This window comes from Notolepis coatsorum (genome assembly GCF_963971535.1).
Source record: "Notolepis coatsorum genome assembly, chromosome: 4".
NCBI lineage: Eukaryota > Metazoa > Chordata > Actinopteri > Aulopiformes > Paralepididae > Notolepis > Notolepis coatsorum.
This window is the reverse complement of record NC_140168.1, coordinates 109009562-109030336: the sequence shown is the minus strand read 5'-3', so window position 1 is coordinate 109030336 and position 20775 is coordinate 109009562. Positions and strand designations below refer to the sequence as shown.

Genomic DNA, 20775 nt, shown 5'->3' with positions numbered 1-20775 from the left:
CACTTGTGTTTGGCAGAGAAGTGTGTTTTCTGTTTGGCTCAATGGTTTTATGTGGTTGTACAGGTGAAGCCAGTGGAGGATCACAGACTGGATCCTAGTTGATCACTGACTGGAGGTCCTAGTTGATCACTGACTGCAGATCCTAGTTGATCACTGACTGGAGGTCCTATTTTTCTTTTTTTTATCTACTTTTTTCTCCCATTTTCTATTTTTTCTCCCATCCCAATTTCATATCGTCCAATTCTACCCTCCCCTGTCTCGAACGCTGTTAGGCCATGCCTCCCACAAGCCGGCTGCAATGTGGACTAAGCCTTACATCACGTGTCCCCTCCGGTACTCGAGGAAGCAGCCGTCGCATCTTTTCACCTGCACAGCGCGATCTCTCAACGTCGGGGGTCTGCGTGGGAGGGACACGCCGCCCCGTCGCTTCCTGATTCTGCTGTGCAGGCGCACCAACCGACCTGTAGGAGTCGCTGTTCACAACGTCCGATCCCCACCCATCAGCTTTCCCACCCCTAACACTGCCAATTGTGTTAGTATGAACGACCAGCCAAGCTGATAGCAATGCGGAGAGCTGGGCTCGAACCCAGCATCTCCTGCATTGGTGGCGAGCGCCTTGCCCACTACACCACATAGCCGCCACTGGAGGTCCTAGTTGATCACTGACTGGATCCTAGTTGATCACTGACTGGATCCTAGTTGATCACTGACTGGATCCTAGTTGATCACTGACTGGATCCTAGTTGATCACTGACTGGAGGTCCTAGTTGATCACTGACTGGAGGTCCTAGTTGATCACTGACTGGAGATCCTAGTTGATCACAGACTGGATCCTAGTTGATCACTGACTGGAGATCCTAGTTGATCACTGACTGGATCCTAGTTGATCACTGACTGGAGGTCCTAGTTGATCACTGACTGGATCCTAGTTGATCACTGACTGGATCCTAGTTGATCACTGACTGGATCCTAGTTGATCACTGACTGCAGATCCTAGTTTAGTTCAGTCCTCCTAGTTAGTAGCATGTGCCGCACTCACCTCTGGCTGCAGTGATGCTGGTCATCGACAGACCCTCCTCAGGACCTTCCATGACACTGAAGAGCCAATCTATGAACTGAGACGAGACACAATGTTGTCACCCATCCCATCTACAGAGGAATTCAGAGGCGAGGCCCCAGGTGGGATCTTCTAGCTGTTACCTTCTGTGATTGGCTGCTCCAGGGCTCTTTGGCTAGCAGCTGAGCCAGGCTGTGGGAGAGTGCCCCCTGCAGGCAGAGGGGGAGTGCCTGCTCGGTGAGCCACTCGTCGCCGTAGAGCCGGTGAGGCAGGGCGGGCGGCTTGGAGCCCGGTTGCCACGGGAACCACTGGGCCCTGATGCCGAGGAGCAGGGGCATGGAGAGGTCGCCCCAGGACACCACGGCCCCGGAGAACACCTGGAGCAGGAAGTCCGTGGCCTGCAGAGGATTGTGGGAAACAAGAGGCCAGCTGAGTTCACTGAGAGGTAGGGTCGGTGATGTCATCAAACAGGGACCTCGAGGCAAAAGATAAGATATTCCTTTATTGATCCCCTTGGGGAAATTCAGGCATCATAGCAGCATGGGGGGATGGGGGGGGGGGGGGGGGGGGGGTACAGGTAGTAGAAGACACGATACAGGTCATAGAATTATAGTACAGTGGAGAAGTAAAAACACAAATAGAATAAAAAATGGGCAGTGTAAACAATATAACAATATAATTAACTCTGGACATGCGTATAAGGGCAAGTAGGCAGTGTAAAAATGGCAAGATGAGGGTATGTATGCCCTCTCAGTTATATTTGCCCTACACTAAATATAGTTACAGTATATATATCATTTAATAATAACTAATATCTAATATATATAATAAAAAAATGCAAAATATATGCCCCGATGAAGTAAGTATACAAAAGAGGACAACATGGTACTGCACTTTGTTTAGTTTTTGTCGTGATGTGTGAATTGGATTTCAGTGGGTATATAGGGGAGGGGTTGCTGCTTTGTCTTGTCTTGTTTATATATATATATATATTATATAGTATGTTGTTGCCTAGAGATCGCTGTTTGACGGCATTACAGATTATACCTTTAAAGATGCAGTGTTATTTTAGGGGGGGGGGTATAGAAGTATTCTATGCCGCGGCATCATCAGCGCCTGATAACCTGTGTTTTCAGCGCCAGTGTCTTTTGTAATTCGTTTCAATGGAAATGCCGTTCCTGATGTCCTGACGCTGAAAAGCATGTGCATGTCGGTGTGTGGAGTGAAGTTGTGGAATAATTTACCTGAATACATCAAACTGAGTAAACATGTGGCACAATTTAAAAAGCAGCTAAAAAAAATACACATTAGAGAAATACAGAAATGAGTAATGAGGATAAACAAAGTTATGTTATATTGTGTTATGTAGTGTTGTACTATATTCACTGCTGTCAAGTGAATCAAGTTTTTTTTTTATATATATATATTCTTTAATATAAGTAAAAGTATATTCTATATTGTAATATACTAAATTATGTTATATCTAGTCAAATTAATGGAAGAACAAATATAAATGTAAGGGGGTAGGGACCAATAAGCTTAGCTTCCCTCTACTCCTTTTTTGGACATGTCTGCCAACCAAACACATTGCTCTTGGCCTTTTGTTTATAATTCCTTTTTAAAAATATTTTTTTATGTTTTTTAATTAGTTGTTATGATTGTTTGGTTTGACGGAACAAGATACCGTGATTTGTTTGGAGGAATATGAGGAATCACATGTTATAAACTTTTCATTCATTGATTCATTCATGTCACTGAGAAGAGCATGTTTTTAAGCACTCAAATATTGAAATATTGAACATATTCAACCTCCAAGAGACGGGCGCTCAGGGACGCTTCACTCAAATGCTGCCTGTTGAAAATGAAGCCTGCGATGGAAATCTGAATTCATGAGAGGAGACTGAATCCTTGTGTTGTTGTGTTAATTACAGCTCAATGAAATCATGCAGATAAAAGGAAAATAGAGAAGGATTGCAATAACTGCAACACAGGGACTCAGTGTCCTCTGATGACATCACCAGTGGCCATATTCAAACTGATCAACTCTCAATAACCATCACAACTAAACTGTTTAGAGCCTTGGGATATACGTGTGAGATGATGACAAAATTGGCATTGTACATACGTAAATGCATTGCTGCACCACGAGCAGCTTAACACTATGTGGACCGTCCACGAGTTAACTCGTGATTCGATTCCACCCGTTGAGGACCAGAGCCACGAGTTAACTCGTGGCGAGTTGTTATTGTTTTATTCCATATTTATAACGCTATTAACGTCCGCGATCGACATGCAGGACCTCCCCACATATTTGATTTTCGAAACATGCAATACCGGCCAGATCCGCTTAGGGGCGCCATCGCTCCACTGCAGTATCATTGAGGGCATTTGAAAAAAAAATCTTTTCACTGTATGTAGGCGTTTCATAAGAGCCTCGGTTCCAAACGAAGACCCTTCATCTTTGATCCCGTTACCGAACGCATATTTCAGCCTGGAATAATGGGATTTATGATTAGCCAATGGACATATCGATCTACCAGATTCCGATGACTAATGACGAAATGCTGCCGGCGATCACATGGCCTGACGGTAGGATACTATTCCCCCAAATTACAGCTGGATTGGACATTGTTTTAAAACGTAACGGGATCGATCAGTGAAAATGGCTACTTGAACACACACTGTATTGCTAATCAATAATACTGATCGGCGTCCCCCGCCGCCCCCATTTCATCCATAGATGCTCTGTAATAGTCCGGATGCTACGCAGTGTGTTTTATTTCATTCGTATTTATACAGCAGAAATGGCGTTTGATATAACGGCGCCAACGTTTTGCCTATTATCTAGCTCCCCAGAAAAAAGACGAGACGAAAAGTGCGATAAACCTTATATTCACGACGCTATAAAATGACAACCAACCGATGGTTTTTTATTTTCTTTAAGCCATTATGAAGGCACGGTTTATGCACTCAAGTGACAATGAGAATGGACAGATAGAAATACTATAAATTATATATATAGCTGTTAGAAAGTACATCGGTTTGTAAACAAACCTCTATCCTCTGGCCTATAAATCGGCGCAAGACTGTGGTCGCCAAAGTGTTAAGGCATTACAGAGACAACTATATATGGTATAACTACCGTATATACACAGGTTACAGGTGTGGTTTGCGGATGGATGTCAAGTTACAGTCTTTAGTTTCTTGTAAGTTACGTCTTATATCAGTGGTGCCCAACCAGTCGATCGCGATCGACAGGTAGATCGCGGGCTGATTTCAAGTAGATCTCGATTAATAAAATTAGATAAAAAAAAAAAAAACGCTTTTTTATTTTTTTGCAAAATCAACTCTGCCTCTCCTTGTTAACTACAACAAGCAATGCCGTTTGTTATTTAAGATGAGGTCGGACTCGGCACTGACAGATTTGTGTTCATTATGCTGCTTTTATAAAGCCTCAAATGACGGCTTACAATATACAGGTGGTAAATTAAAAAGTAGATCTTGGTTCAAAAAAGGTTGGGCACCCCTGTCTTATATTATGCAATTCTGATCCAACTCAGTTGTACCCAAGTTGCATGTTAGATATTTAATAGCAAACCACCTCACCACAGTTGTTTTTAATCATTTTAAATGTCTAATTGATTGACCTTGTTTCTATATTTTCTTTTTTGTATTTATTATGTGTTGTATTTCTCAACATCATTGTAAATTAGACTCAATGCTCCTTTGAGATGACACACAGATTAAATGAATGAATAAAGGTTGCTGGTGTGACGCAGCCTTGACACAACTGACTCGGTGAGAGACATGTCTACACGTGCATCCCCCCCGGAATTGCACTCGCACGCAGAGCTTCCCCCCCCAGAGAGAGCTGCATTCCAGTCTCTCTCTGACTGCAGAGAGAGAGAGAATACTCAGACTCTCACCTAGATGTTGGACAACACTGCGCTCTGAAGGTAGAGGCCTTCGCAGTGTGTCAACAACACCACTGTGTCTGGAGATAACCTTTTCATAAACATGACTGGGAAAGGCCCGGACGATGTGAATTAATACATGAATGAAATCACGATATTTAGGAATAATGTTTTGTTTCAAGAATAATATATCACAATGTGGGATTAGGGAAATCACACGCTGAATGATCTAATTCACGGTCATCATCATATGGCACTGCATCAGCAGTTGACAAAGTACTCCGCGATGAACAAGGCACTTTTAGGAAAGGAAAGGGATGAGTCGACGAGATCTTCACTCTGGGGAACATCATTGAGTAGTGCAGTGAATGGCAACGACAGCTTTACATAAACTTCATCGACTTCCAGAAGGTATTTTGACAGCATCCACCGTGATAGTCTCTGGAAGATCACGAGAAGCTATGGCAGGGATTAAAGCAAAACAAAATCTCCTGACTGAACTTTTTTTCAGGCCAAGTCATATTCTTATTTTAACCTCCACTGTATTTCTTTTTAATAGCGTTGGCGTTTTAAGGGAGCCTACTTGTTTCGGTTTCGTCGATAATCCAATGTACAGTTACCCCCCCACCCCACCCCGCCTACCCAACCCTCCCCCCCCCCAACCACCTCCAATGTACAGTCCCCCCCCCCCCCACCCAACCTCCTCCAATGTACAGTGTCTTCGTCAAATGTATATACACTCTTATTGTATCACAAACAATACTGTATTTGTAAATCTGGTATGTCATAAATGTATAGATGTAGCAGTATTATCTATCTGTATGTCAAGTATGTCATATATGTTATGATGAATTGAAAATGGGGGACCCTGATGTGAACAAGAGGAAAGTCTTTCTCTGGTCTGCAACCCCTTAACAATTGTGTGTATTGAGCTGTACTGTATTGTACCCATTCTGCAATCTGTTATAACAATCAATCAATATTTAACAGATTGCAGAATGGGTACAATACAGTACGGCTCAATACACACAATTGTTAAGGGGATGCAGACCAGAGAAAGACGTTTGTCTTGTTTACATCAGGGTCCCCCATTTTCAATGCATAGTGACATTTATGACATACACAACATTTATGGCATAGGGACATACATGACATACTACAGGACAGGTATATAGTAATGTTACATTTGTGACATATACGATATGCAAATATACAGTACTGTTACCCATAGATCCTAACAGAGATTATATACATTATGATGGGGAGGAGACTGTACATTAGGGTGGGTGGGAGAAAAAAGATACATACGGTGGGGAGAGAATATACAGTGGGGAGGAGACCGTCTACAGATACACCTGTGTGATGTTGCTACGGAGTTAAGCTAATAAAGGATACTCACAACCACAGCAGAGGACTCACATATTTGTACTGTGAAGTAACACGACAATGACAAATGTGTTGTTTCTGTTTTTCTTTTTGACATAGTTGCGGAACACGGAACAAGTTAACAACTCACCACCGTCTACAGCCCCTGCATCATACTGTAGCCTAGTCAGTCTCTTGAAACACTGCTATCTTCAAACTTCCATTCCTCTCAAAACTTTCTTTTGTTGGGGTGGTGCCGCTCATCCTTTTCATCTGAAAACACTGCGTGTTTTCTTTAGTGGCCGGCTTACTCCTTCCATTATCGTTATTATGCTTACGTTAGCTAATAACTATGTGTTGGGGATAATGGTTCCGCACGGACCATATTGTTTGTTACATTGCTGTCGGCAAACTCGCTCAGAGTGTCAACATAGTGTTGACATTGAGTTGATGTTAGCTGCTAGCTGGCTATCCAAATCCACAACAGCCAGGCAGCCAACCGTACAAAATACAGCCTCAGCCAATCACATCGATTTGTACAGTTAGTTAGCTCCACTCCATTGCGAAATAAAAGTTAGCCAGCCAGGACAGCCCGTATTAGCAAGCTACAGTTGCTAGGTAGCTAACCGTTAGCCACCCGAAGATCGGTAGCTAGCTAACGTTAGCCACAGCTTCAAAAACTAATTTCAATTATGTTATGAGCTATCAGCTAGCCAGCTAGATAACGTTAGAGAACGCCTCGTGTAGTAAACTAAAGTGAATAGTTTACTGGGCCATTGTTTAATGCTTCAGTGGTGTTAAAAGAGGACCTGCACGCTTGCTATCTTCGGTGCAAATGATACGGGTCTGTGACAAGACAGGTCTGTGAGGGGGAGGGCACTGTGAGCAGCGTGTGTGCGTCAAGCTCACGTTTGATTGGTTAGAATGGTCAAAATGCCCTACGCATCTACAAATCATATTATACCAGGTAGCCAATTCCGTCAGACTCCAAATCAAATTGACGGAAAAAAAATTAAAAAGACTGAAATCCGTCTGGAGACGGAACGCTTTAATGCATGAGCTATGGAATCCCCTCCCACATAGTTAATGTCATCAAACTGTTCTACACCGGCTTTTCTTACACTGTGGGAACAAGCACCACCAGTTTTGAAGTAGGATCTGGAGTCTGCCGAGGATGTGTGATGTCAGCATTACTTTTCAACCTTACAATAGACTGGTTTATGAGGAGATTCGTTGGACCCTCTGTTCCACCATTGAAGACCTCGACTTTGCGGATGACCTAGCCCTTCCGTCACATACACATGAAACATCAATAGAGGATGAATATTTCCAATAGAGGAACAGGTCTTGGAAAACTCATTTCACAGACCTTGGAAGCATCATTCACCATGATGGGGGAGCAAGTAAGGACATCCAAAACCGGATTAACAAAGCATACACAACCTTCATAAGACCAAACAAATCTGGAAGTCAAACCAATACAGCACCAAAACAAAACTCCGGATCTACCAAAGCTGCGTACTCTCAACAACACTAATATATGGTGCAGAATGCTGGAAAACCACAGAAAGCGACATCCATAAATGATCCACTTTCCACACCTCATGCCTGCACAAAAATCCTGCGTATATTCTGGCCCAAGATCATCTCCAACAATAACCTCCTCAACATTACCCAACAAGATGACATGCACTGTATAATTAATAAACTAAGGTGGACCTGGATTGGCCATGTCCTCAGAATGGACACCAACGTGATCCCAAGAGTCGCACTACACTGGACTCCAGGAGGCAGGAGAAAGAAAGGGAGGCCTAAAGCGACCTGGCGTAGGACTATAGAGAAGGAGCTCCAGCAACACCACCAGAGAAGATGGCCAAAGACAGATGCAAGTGGAGAAACGTTGTTGCTGCCCTCTGCGTCAGGCAGCGTAATGGGGGTAAGGCAAGGTAAGGTATCAGGCACGGCAGGGTAATGGGAACTGTGACACGGTAACCAAATCAAGTTGTTGGTGGATTTTCAATTGACATTCTGAAATATTTCAGAAACCTGACTTTATATTGACTTACATTTTTTAATTTAATTAATTTTTTTCATTTAATTAATTTATGACAACATATATATCACGATCCACAATATATATATATATAAAAAACATCAATAGAAGATGAATAGCAATACATTAGCCCTACAGTAACCTACCTGCTGGGGGTCATGACCCCTACAGTAACCTACCTGCTGGGGGTCGTGACCCCTACAGTAACCTACCTGCTGGGGGTCGTGACCCCTACAGTAACCTACCTGCTGGGGGTCGTGACCCCTACAGTAACCTACCTGCTGGGGGTCGTGACCCCTACAGTAACCTACCTGCTGGGGGTCGTGACCCCTACAGTAACATACCTGCTGACCCCTACAGTAACCTACCTGCTGGGGGTCGTGACCCCTACAGTAACCTACCTGCTGGGGGTCGTGGTACTTCACGGAGGAGGCCCCGTACGCCACGTTCCTGATGAGGCCCATCAGTTCCAGGAGCCACTCCATGCGCTTGGAGACGCCTGAGACACAGAGAGCAAACCACCGCGTTAGTGATGCACCATCTCTCTATAGAGCAAACCACTGTGTCACTCTCTCTCTTCACCATCTCTCTATAGAGCAAACCACCGTGTCACTCTCTCTCTTCACCATCTCTCTATAGAGCAAACCACCTGTCACTCTCTCTCTTCACCATCTCTCTATAGAGCAAACCACCGTGTCACTCTCTCTCTTCACCATCTCTCTATAGAGCAAACCACCTGTCACTCTCTCTCTTCACCATCTCTCTATAGAGCAAACCACCTGTCACTCTCTCTCTTCACCATCTCTCTATAGAGCAAACCACCGAGTCACTCTCTCTCTTCACCATCTCTCTATAGAGCAAACCACCGTGTCACTCTCTCTCTCTTCACCATCTCTCTATAGAGCAAACCACCTGTCACTCTCTCTCTTCACCATCTCTCTATAGAGCAAACCACCTGTCACTCTCTCTCTTCACCATCTCTCTATAGAGCAAACCACAGTGTCACTCTCTCTCTTCACCATCTCTCTATAGAGCAAACCACCGAGTCACTCTCTCTCTTCACCATCTCTCTATAGAGCAAACCACCTGTCACTCTCTCTCTCTTCACCATCTCTCTATAGAGCAAACCACCGAGTCACTCTCTCTCTTCACCATCTCTCTATAGAGCAAACCACCGAGTCACTCTCTCTCTTCACCATCTCTCTATAGAGCAAACCACCTGTCACTCTCTCTCTCTTCACCATCTCTCTATAGAGCAAACCACCGAGTCACTCTCTCTCTTCACCATCTCTCTATAGAGCAAACCACCGAGTCACTCTCTCTCTTCACCATCTCTCTATAGAGCAAACCACCGAGTCACTCTCTCTCTTCACCATCTCTCTATAGAGCAAACCACCGAGTCACTCTCTCTCTTCACCATCTCTCTATAGAGCAAACCACCGAGTCACTCTCTCTTCACCATCTCTCTATAGAGCAAACCACCTGTCACTCTCTCTCTTCACCATCTCTCTATAGAGCAAACCACCTGTCTCTCTCTTCACCATCTCTCTATAGAGCAAACCACCGAGTCACTCTCTCTCTTCACCATCTCTCTATAGAGCAAACCACCTGTCACTCTCTCTCTTCACCATCTCTCTATAGAGCAAACCACCTGTCTCTCTCTTCACCATCTCTCTATAGAGCAAACCACCGAGTCACTCTCTCTCTTCACCATCTCTCTATAGAGCAAACCACCGAGTCACTCTCTCTCTTCACCATCTCTCTATAGAGCAAACCACCTGTCACTCTCTCTCTTCACCATCTCTCTATAGAGCAAACCACCTGTCTCTCTCTTCACCATCTCTCTATAGAGCAAACCACCTGTCACTCTCTCTCTTCAGGGTTCGAAATTAACGGGGGCTCGGGGCAAAATGCCCTTGAAAATGGACAAAATGCCCTCGAAAATCAGTTAAGGGGGGCATAAAATGCCCCCGACAGTTTACTAATTATATATATAATTATATATATGATCTACAGTGCGAGCATTTCCCTTGTATTTGCCCCTAATAATATGTGTGTGTGCGCGACCCGGAAAAATCATTTACTCGAGGCGAGTGAAGATTACAAAACAGCTCCGCTGTTAATAGTCCCACATTACACAAGGCGCATAAACGTCCAATCACAGTAGCGCTGGAAAACAAAGTCACGGTACCGGCATAGGCAAGTTATACATTCAGAATCAGACAACGCAAAAAAATCAGCCAGCCATGAAGCCCATTGATTTTTATTTTGAGCAAAAGAGAGACGAGGAGAAAGAGGAATCCGGCTGACATGGCTTTTGAAGTGATATTCGCACATGTTTTTGCGGGTCCAGTCCCCACGGTATGTTGACAGAATTCGCAAAACACCTTATCGACTGAAGCATAAAAGTCATTAGGATACTGCTCTGCTCTGAATTTAGGGCTTAGTGGGGAATTTCTTCCGACGTTAACGTTAACGACGCACCGAAGCAGCTAGACGCTTGGACATTTCTCCGTGTTGTGTGTAACACGCAGCGGTCCCCGCCTCCCTCCCTCCTGGCAACAAACGTTCCACCCAAAAACGGAATTTATATTTCATAATGAATTAAAGAATTGTATAAAGAATTTTCAATGTTCTGTCATCTAATAATATATTCCATTACCTTTCCTATCTGTATCAAAGTCAAAATGTTGGTATCATAACAACACTACAACATACAAAAGCAGCTTGAGGACAGATATCCTTTGCGTTTGATTGATTGAAAACTTTATTAACAGATTGCAAAATGGGTACAGTACAGTACGGCTCAATACACACAATTGTTAAGAGGATGCAGACCAGAGAAATACTTTCGTCTTGTTTACATCAGGGTCCCTCATTTTCAATTCATAGTGTGCACACGCACAGTATAATATGCATGTGATAAATAGTTAATAAACTCTGTGTTACTTGAACAATTTTCACTGTGCTCCTAAATTTCTTTGTGTGCTCCTAAATTTTTATTTAGATTTTATTTATTAACATTTTATTTAGGAGCACATGTGCTCCTTGGGAAAAAGGTTAGCGTAGAGCCCTATATATGGAGACATTAACATTACGTTATCAAACATAGGGACAAAGACTGTAAAAAAAAGTGTCAACAATGTTTTATAATCCTTATGTTAATTTTCATCATAAAAATTCAGTGCCCCCGAAATACAAAAAAAAGCCCCCAAAAATCAATTAAGGGGGGCAAAAAAAGCCCTTGAATTTTTTTTATTTCTAACCCTGCTCTTCACCATCTCTCTATAGAGCAAACCACCTGTCACTCTCTCTCTTCACCATCTCTCTATAGAGCAAACCACCTGTCTCTCTCTCTCTTCACCATCTCTCTATAGAGCAAACCACCTGTCACTCTCTCTCTTCACCATCTCTCTATAGAGCAAACCACCGTGTCACTCTCTCACTTCACCATCTCTCTATAGAGCAAACCACCGAGTCACTCTCTCTCTTCACCATCTCTCTATAGAGCAAACCACCTGTCACTCTCTCTCTTCACCATCTCTCTATAGAGCAAACCACCTGTCACTCTCTCTCTTCACCATCTCTCTATAGAGCAAACCACCTGTCACTCTCTCTCTTCACCATCTCTCTATAGAGCAAACCACCGAGTCACTCTCTCTCTTCACCATCTCTCTATAGAGCAAACCACCTGTCACTCTCTCTCTTCACCATCTCTCTATAGAGCAAACCACCGTGTCACTCTCTCACTTCACCATCTCTCTATAGAGCAAACCACCTGTCACTCTCTTCACCATCTCTCTATAGAGGACATTATTAGGACAACAGGGAGGCTGAGAGGGAGACAGAGGTGACAGGGTTTCTGATCCTAGGCCAGCAGGCTCCAGAGAGGGGGTTATAACCACTATACCTCTGAGAACACCCTTCTAGACTCTTTATAACCACTATACCTCTGAGAACACCCTTCTAGACTCTTTATAACCACTATACCTCTCTGGGAACACCCTTCTAGACTCTTTATAACCACTATACCTAGCTGGGAACACCCTTCTAGACTCTTTATAACCACTATACCTCTGAGAACACCCTTCTAGACTCTTTATAACCACTATACCTCTCTGGGAACACCCTTCTAGACTCTTTATAACCACTATACCTCTCTGGGAACACCCTTCTAGACTCATTATAACCACTATACCTCTGAGAACACCCTTCTAGACTCATTATAACCACTATACCTCTGAGAACACCCTTCTAGACTCTTTATAACCACTATACCTCCGAGAACACCCTTCTAGACTCTTTATAACCACTATACCTCTGAGAACACCCTTCTAGACTCTTTATAACCACTATACCTCTGAGAACACCCTTCTAGACTCTTTATAACCACTATACCTCTGGGAACACCCTTCTAGACTCTTTATAACCACTATACCTCTGAGAACACCCTTCTAGACTCTTTATAACCACTATACCTCTGAGAACACCCTTCTAGACTCTTTATAACCACTATACCTCTGAGAACACCCTTCTAGACTCTTTATAACCACTATACCTCTGAGAACACCCTTCTAGACTCTTTATAACCACTATACCTCTGAGAACACCCTTCTAGACTCTTTATAACCACTATACCTCTGAGAACACCCTTCTAGACTATTTATAACCACTATACCTCCGAGAACACCCTTCTAGACTCTTTATAACCACTATATCTCTGAGAACACCCTTCTAGACTCTTTATAACCACTATACCTCTCTGGGAACACCCTTCTAGACTCTTTATAACCACTATACCTCTGAGAACACCCTTCTAGACTCTTTATAACCACTATACCTCTGAGAACACCCTTCTAGACTCTTTATAACCACTATACCTCTGAGAACACCCTTCTAGACTCTTTATAACCACTATACCTCTCTGGGAACACCCTTCTAGACTCTTTATAACCACTATACCTCTGAGAACACCCTTCTAGACTCTTTATAACCACTATACCTCTCTGAGAACACCCTTCTAGACTCTTTATAACCACTATACCTCTGAGAACACCCTTCTAGACTCTTTATAACCACTATACCTCTCTGAGAACACCCTTCTAGACTCTTTATAACCACTATACCTCTGAGAACACCCTTCTAGACTCTTTATAACCACTATTCCTCTGAGAACACCCTTCTAGACTCTTTATAACCACTATACCTCTCTGGGAACACCCTTCTAGACTCTTTATAACCACTATACCTCTGAGAACACCCTTCTAGACTCTTTATAACCACTATACCTCTGAGAACACCCTTCTAGACTCTTTATAACCACTATACCTCTGGGAACACCCTTCTAGACTCTTTATAACCACTATACCTCTCTGGGAAAACCATTCTAGACTCTTTATAACCACTATATCTCTGAGAACACCCTTCTAGACTCTTTATAACCACTATACCTCTCTGGGAACACCCTTCTAGACTCTTTATAACCACTATACCTCTGAGAACACCCTTCTAGACTCTTTATAACCACTATACCTCTGAGAACACCCTTCTAGACTCTTTATAACCACTATACCTCTCTGGGAACACCCTTCTAGACTCTTTATAACCACTATACCTCTGAGAACACCCTTCTAGACTCTTTATAACCACTATACCTCTCTGAGAACACCCTTCTAGACTCTTTATAACCACTATACCTCTGAGAACACCCTTCTAGACTCTTTATAACCACTATACCTCTCTGAGAACACCCTTCTAGACTCTTTATAACCACTATACCTCTGAGAACACCCTTCTAGACTCTTTATAACCACTATACCTCTGAGAACACCCTTCTAGACTCTTTATAACCACTATACCTCTTTGGGAACACCCTTCTAGACTCTTTATAACCACTATACCTCTGAGAACACCCTTCTAGACTCTTTATAACCACTATACCTCTGAGAACACCCTTCTAGACTCTTTATAACCACTATACCTCTCTGGGAACACCCTTCTAGACTCTTTATAACCACTATACCTCTGAGAACACCCTTCTAGACTCTTTATAACCACTATACCTCTCTGAGAACACCCTTCTAGACTCTTTATAACCACTATACCTCTGAGAACACCCTTCTAGACTCTTTATAACCACTATACCTCTCTGAGAACACCCTTCTAGACTCTTTATAACCACTATACCTCTGAGAACACCCTTCTAGACTCTTTATAACCACTATACCTCTGAGAACACCCTTCTAGACTCTTTATAACCACTATACCTCTGAGAACACCCTTCTAGACTCTTTATAACCACTATACCTCTCTGGGAACACCCTTCTAGACTATTTATAACCACTATACCTCTGAGAACACCCTTCTAGACTCTTTATAACCACTATACCTCTGAGAACACCCTTCTAGACTCTTTATAACCACTATACCTCTGGGAACACCCTTCTAGACTCTTTATAACCACTATACCTCTCTGGGAAAACCATTCTAGACTCTTTATAACCACTATACCTCTGAGAACACCCTTCTAGACTCTTTGTAACCACTATACCTCTGAGAACACCCTTCTAGACTCTTTATAACCACTATACCTCTGGGAACACCCTTCTAGACTCTTTATAACCACTATACCTCTCTGGGAACACCCTTCTAGACTATTTATAACCACTATACCTCTCTGGGAACACCCTTCTAGACTCTTTATAACCACTATACCTCTGAGAACACCCTTCTAGACTCTTTATAACCACTATACCTCTGAGAACACCCTTCTAGACTCTTTATAACCACTATACCTCTCTGAGAACACCCTTCTAGACTCTTTATAACCACTATACCTCTGGGAACACCCTTCTAGACTCTTTATAACCACTATACCTCTGGGAACACCCTTCTAGACTCTTTATAACCACTATACCTCTGAGAACACCCTTCTAGACTCTTTATAACCACTATACCTCTGGGAACACCCTTCTAGACTCTTTATAACCACTATACCTCTCTGAGAACACCCTTCTAGACTCTTTATAACCACTATACCTCAGAGAACACCCTTCTAGACTCTTTATAACCACTATACCTCTCTGGGAACACCCTTCTAGACTCTTTATAACCACTATACCTCTGGGAACACCCTTCTAGACTCTTTATAACCACTATACCTCTCTGGGAACACCCTTCTAGACTCTTTATAACCACTATACCTCTCTGGGAACACCCTTCTAGACTCTTTATAACCACTATACCTCTGAGAACACCCTTCTAGACTCTTTATAACCACTATACCTCTCTGGGAACACCCTTCTAGACTCTTTATAACCACTATACCTCTGAGAACACCCTTCTAGACTCTTTATAACCACTATACCTCTCTGGGAACACCCTTCTAGACTCTTTATAACCACTATACCTCTCTGGGAACACCCTTCTAGACTCTTTATAACCACTATACCTCTGGGAACACCCTTCTAGACTCTTTATAACCACTATACCTCTCTGGGAACACCCTTCTAGACTCTTTATAACCACTATACCTCTCTGGGAACACCCTTCTAGACTCTTTATAACCACTATACCTCTGAGAACACCCTTCTAGACTCTTTATAACCACTATACCTCTCTGAGAACACCCTTCTAGACTCTTTATAACCACTATACCTCTCTGGGAACACCCTTCTAGACTCTTTATAACCACTATACCTCTCTGGGAACACCCTTCTAGACTCTTTATAACCACTATAACTCTGGGAACACCCTTCTAGACTCTTTATAACCACTATACCTCTGAGAACACCCTTCTAGACTCTTTATAACCACTATACCTCTGAGAACACCCTTCTAGACTCTTTATAACCACTATACCTCTCTGGGAACACCCTTCTAGACTCTTTATAACCACTATACCTCTGGGAACACCCTTCTAGACTCTTTATAACCACTATACCTCTCTGGGAACACCCTTCTAGACTCTTTATAACCACTATACCTCTCTGGGAACACCCTTCTAGACTCTTTATAACCACTATACCTCTGAGAACACCCTTCTAGACTCTTTATAACCACTATACCTCTCTGGGAACACCCTTCTAGACTCTTTATAACCACTATACCTCTGAGAACACCCTTCTAGACTCTTTATAACCACTATACCTCTCTGGGAACACCCTTCTAGACTCTTTATAACCACTATACCTCTCTGGGAACACCCTTCTAGACTCTTTATAACCACTATACCTCTGGGAACACCCTTCTAGACTCTTTATAACCACTATACCTCTCTGGGAACACCCTTCTAGACTCTTTATAACCACTATACCTCTCTGGGAACACCCTTCTAGACTCTTTATAACCACTATACCTCTGAGAACACCCTTCTAGACTCTTTATAACCACTATACCTCTCTGAGAACACCCTTCTAGACTCTTTATAACCACTATACCTCTCTGGGAACACCCTTCTAGACTCTTTATAACCACTATACCTCTGAGAACACCCTTCTAGACTCTTTATAACCACTATACCTCTCTGGGAACACCCTTCTAGACTCTTTATAACCACTATACCTCTGGGAACACCCTTCTAGACTCTTTATAACCACTATACCTCTGAGAACACCCTTCTAGACTCTTTATAACCACTATACCTCTGAGAACACCCTTCTAGACTCTTTATAACCACTATACCTCTCTGAGAACACCCTTCTAGACTCTTTATAACCACTATACCTCTCTGAGAACACCCTTCTAGACTCTTTATAACCACTATACCTCTCTGGGAACACCCTTCTAGACTCTTTATAACCACTATACCTCTCTGGGAACACCCTTCTAGACTCTTTATAACCACTATACCTCTCTGGGAACACCCTTCTAGACTCTTTATAACCACTATACCTCTGGGAACACCCTTCTAGACTCTTTATAACCACTATACCTCTGAGAACACCCTTCTAGACTCTTTATAACCACTATACCTCTGAGAACACCCTTCTAGACTCTTTATAACCACTATACCTCTCTGGGAACACCCTTCTAGACTCTTTATAACCACTATACCTCTGGGAACACCCTTCTAGACTCTTTATAACCACTATACCTCTCTGGGAACACCCTTCTAGACTCTTTATAACCACTATACCTCTCTGGGAACACCCTTCTAGACTCTTTATAACCACTATACCTCTGAGAACACCCTTCTAGACTCTTTATAACCACTATACCTCTCTGGGAACACCCTTCTAGACTCTTTATAACCACTATACCTCTGAGAACACCCTTCTAGACTCTTTATAACCACTATACCTCTCTGGGAACACCCTTCTAGACTCTTTATAACCACTATAACTCTGGGAACACCCTTCTAGACTCTTTATAACCACTATACCTCTGAGAACACCCTTCTAGACTCTTTATAACCACTATACCTCTGAGAACACCCTTCTAGACTCTTTATAACCACTATACCTCTCTGGGAACACCCTTCTAGACTCTTTATAACCACTATACCTCTGGGAACACCCTTCTAGACTCTTTATAACCACTATACCTCTCTGGGAACACCCTTCTAGACTCTTTATAACCACTATACCTCTCTGGGAACACCCTTCTAGACTCTTTATAACCACTATACCTCTGAGAACACCCTTCTAGACTCTTTATAACCACTATACCTCTCTGGGAACACCCTTCTAGACTCTTTATAACCACTATACCTCTGAGAACACCCTTCTAGACTCTTTATAACCACTATACCTCTCTGGGAACACCCTTCTAGACTCTTTATAACCACTATACCTCTGGGAACACCCTTCTAGACTCTTTATAACCACTATACCTCTGAGAACACCCTTCTAGACTCTTTATAACCACTATACCTCTGAGAACACCCTTCTAGACTCTTTATAACCACTATACCTCTCTGGGAACACCCTTCTAGACTCTTTATAACCACTATACCTCTGGGAACACCCTTCTAGACTCTTTATAACCACTATACCTCTCTGGGAACACCCTTCTAGACTCTTTATAACCACTATACCTCTCTGGGAACACCCTTCTAGACTCTTTATAACCACTATACCTCTGAGAACACCCTTCTAGACTCTTTATAACCACTATACCTCTCTGGGAACACCCTTCTAGACTCTTTATAACCACTATACCTCTGAGAACACCCTTCTAGACTCTTTATAACCACTATACCTCTCTGGGAACACCCTTCTAGACTCTTTATAACCACTATAACTCTGGGAACACCCTTCTAGACTCTTTATAACCACTATACCTCTGAGAACACCCTTCTAGACTCTTTATAACCACTATACCTCTGAGAACACCCTTCTAGACTCTTTATAACCACTATACCTCTCTGGGAACACCCTTCTAGACTCTTTATAACCACTATACCTCTGGGAACACCCTTCTAGACTCTTTATAACCACTATACCTCTCTGGGAACACCCTTCTAGACTCTTTATAACCACTATACCTCTCTGGGAACACCCTTCTAGACTCTTTATAACCACTATACCTCTGAGAACACCCTTCTAGACTCTTTATAACCACTATACCTCTCTGGGAACACCCTTCTAGACTCTTTATAACCACTATACCTCTGAGAACACCCTTCTAGACTCTTTATAACCACTATACCTCTCTGGGAACACCCTTCTAGACTCTTTATAACCACTATACCTCTCTGGGAACACCCTTCTAGACTCTTTATAACCACTATACCTCTGGGAACACCCTTCTAGACTCTTTATAACCACTATACCTCTCTGGGAACACCCTTCTAGACTCTTTATAACCACTATACCTCTCTGGGAACACCCTTCTAGACTCTTTATAACCACTATACCTCTGAGAACACCCTTCTAGACTCTTTATAACCACTATACCTCTCTGAGAACACCCTTCTAGACTCTTTATAACCACTATACCTCTCTGGGAACACCCTTCTAGACTCTTTATAACCACTATACCTCTGAGAACACCCTTCTAGACTCTTTATAACCACTATACCTCTCTGGGAACACCCTTCTAGACTCTTTATAACCACTATACCTCTGGGAACACCCTTCTAGACTCTTTATAACCACTATACCTCTGAGAACACCCTTCTAGACTCTTTATAACCACTATACCTCTGAGAACACCCTTCTAGACTCTTTATAACCACTATACCTCTCTGAGAACACCCTTCTAGACTCTTTATAACCACTATACCTCTCTGAGAACACCCTTCTAGACTCTTTATAACCACTATACCTCTCTGGGAACACCCTTCTAGACTCTTTATAACCACTATACCTCTCTGGGAACACCCTTCTAGACTCTTTATAACCACTATACCTCTCTGGGAACACCCTTCTAGACTCTTTATAACCACTATACCTCTGGGAACACCCTTCTAGACTCTTTATAACCACTATACCTCTGAGAACACCCTTCTAGACTCTTTATAACCACTATACCTCTGAGAACACCCTTCTAGACTCTTTATAACCACTATACCTCTCTGGGAACACCCTTCTAGACTCTTTATAACCACTATACCTCTGGGAACACCCTTCTAGACTCTTTATAACCACTATACCTCTCTGGGAACACCCTTCTAGACTCTTTATAACCACTATACCTCTCTGGGAACACCCTTCTAGACTCTTTATAACCACTATACCTCTGAGAACACCCTTCTAGACTCTTTATAACCACTATACCTCTCTGGGAACACCCTTCTAGACTCTTTATAACCACTATACCTCTGAGAACACCCTTCTAGACTCTTTATAACAACTATACCTCTCTGGGAACACCCTTCTAGACTCTTTATAACCACTATACCTCTCTGGGAACACCCTTCTAGACTCTTTATAACCACTATACCTCTGGGAACACCCTTCTAGACTCTTTATAACCACTATACCTCTCTGGGAACACCCTTCTAGACTCTTTATAACCACTATACCTCTCTGGGAACACCCTTCTAGACTCTTTATAACCACTATACCTCTGAGAACACCCTTCTAGACTCTTTATAACCACTATACCTCTCTGAGAACACCCTTCTAGACTCTTTATAACCACTATACCTCTCTGGGAACACCCTTCTAGACTCTTTATAACCACTATACCTCTCTGGGAACACCCTTCTAGACTCTTTATAACCACTATACCTCTGGGAACACCCTTCTAGACTCTTTATAACCACTATACCTCTGAGAACACCCTTCTAGACTCTTTATAACCACTATACCTCTGAGAACACCCTTCTAGACTCTTTATAACCACTATACCTCTCTGGGAACACCCTTCTAGACTCTTTATAACCACTATACCTCTGGGAACACCCTTCTAGACTCTTTATAACCACTATACCTCTCTGG

At 42.7% G+C, this 20775-nt stretch overlaps 1 protein-coding gene across 1 annotated transcript in view; it reads right to left on the bottom strand.

Moving 5' to 3' along the window:
* focad (focadhesin) overlaps nt 1-20775 on the bottom strand; it is a gene marked incomplete at its 5' end in the record, with an annotated part of 227009 nt that overhangs the window by 1335 nt on the left and 204899 nt on the right. The window contains 3 exons of the mRNA XM_084312069.1: nt 1040-1115; nt 1201-1455; nt 8791-8888. Coding sequence (XP_084168195.1) covers nt 1040-1115; nt 1201-1455; nt 8791-8888 — 429 coding nt within the window. The remainder of the gene's footprint in view (nt 1-1039; nt 1116-1200; nt 1456-8790; nt 8889-20775) is intronic.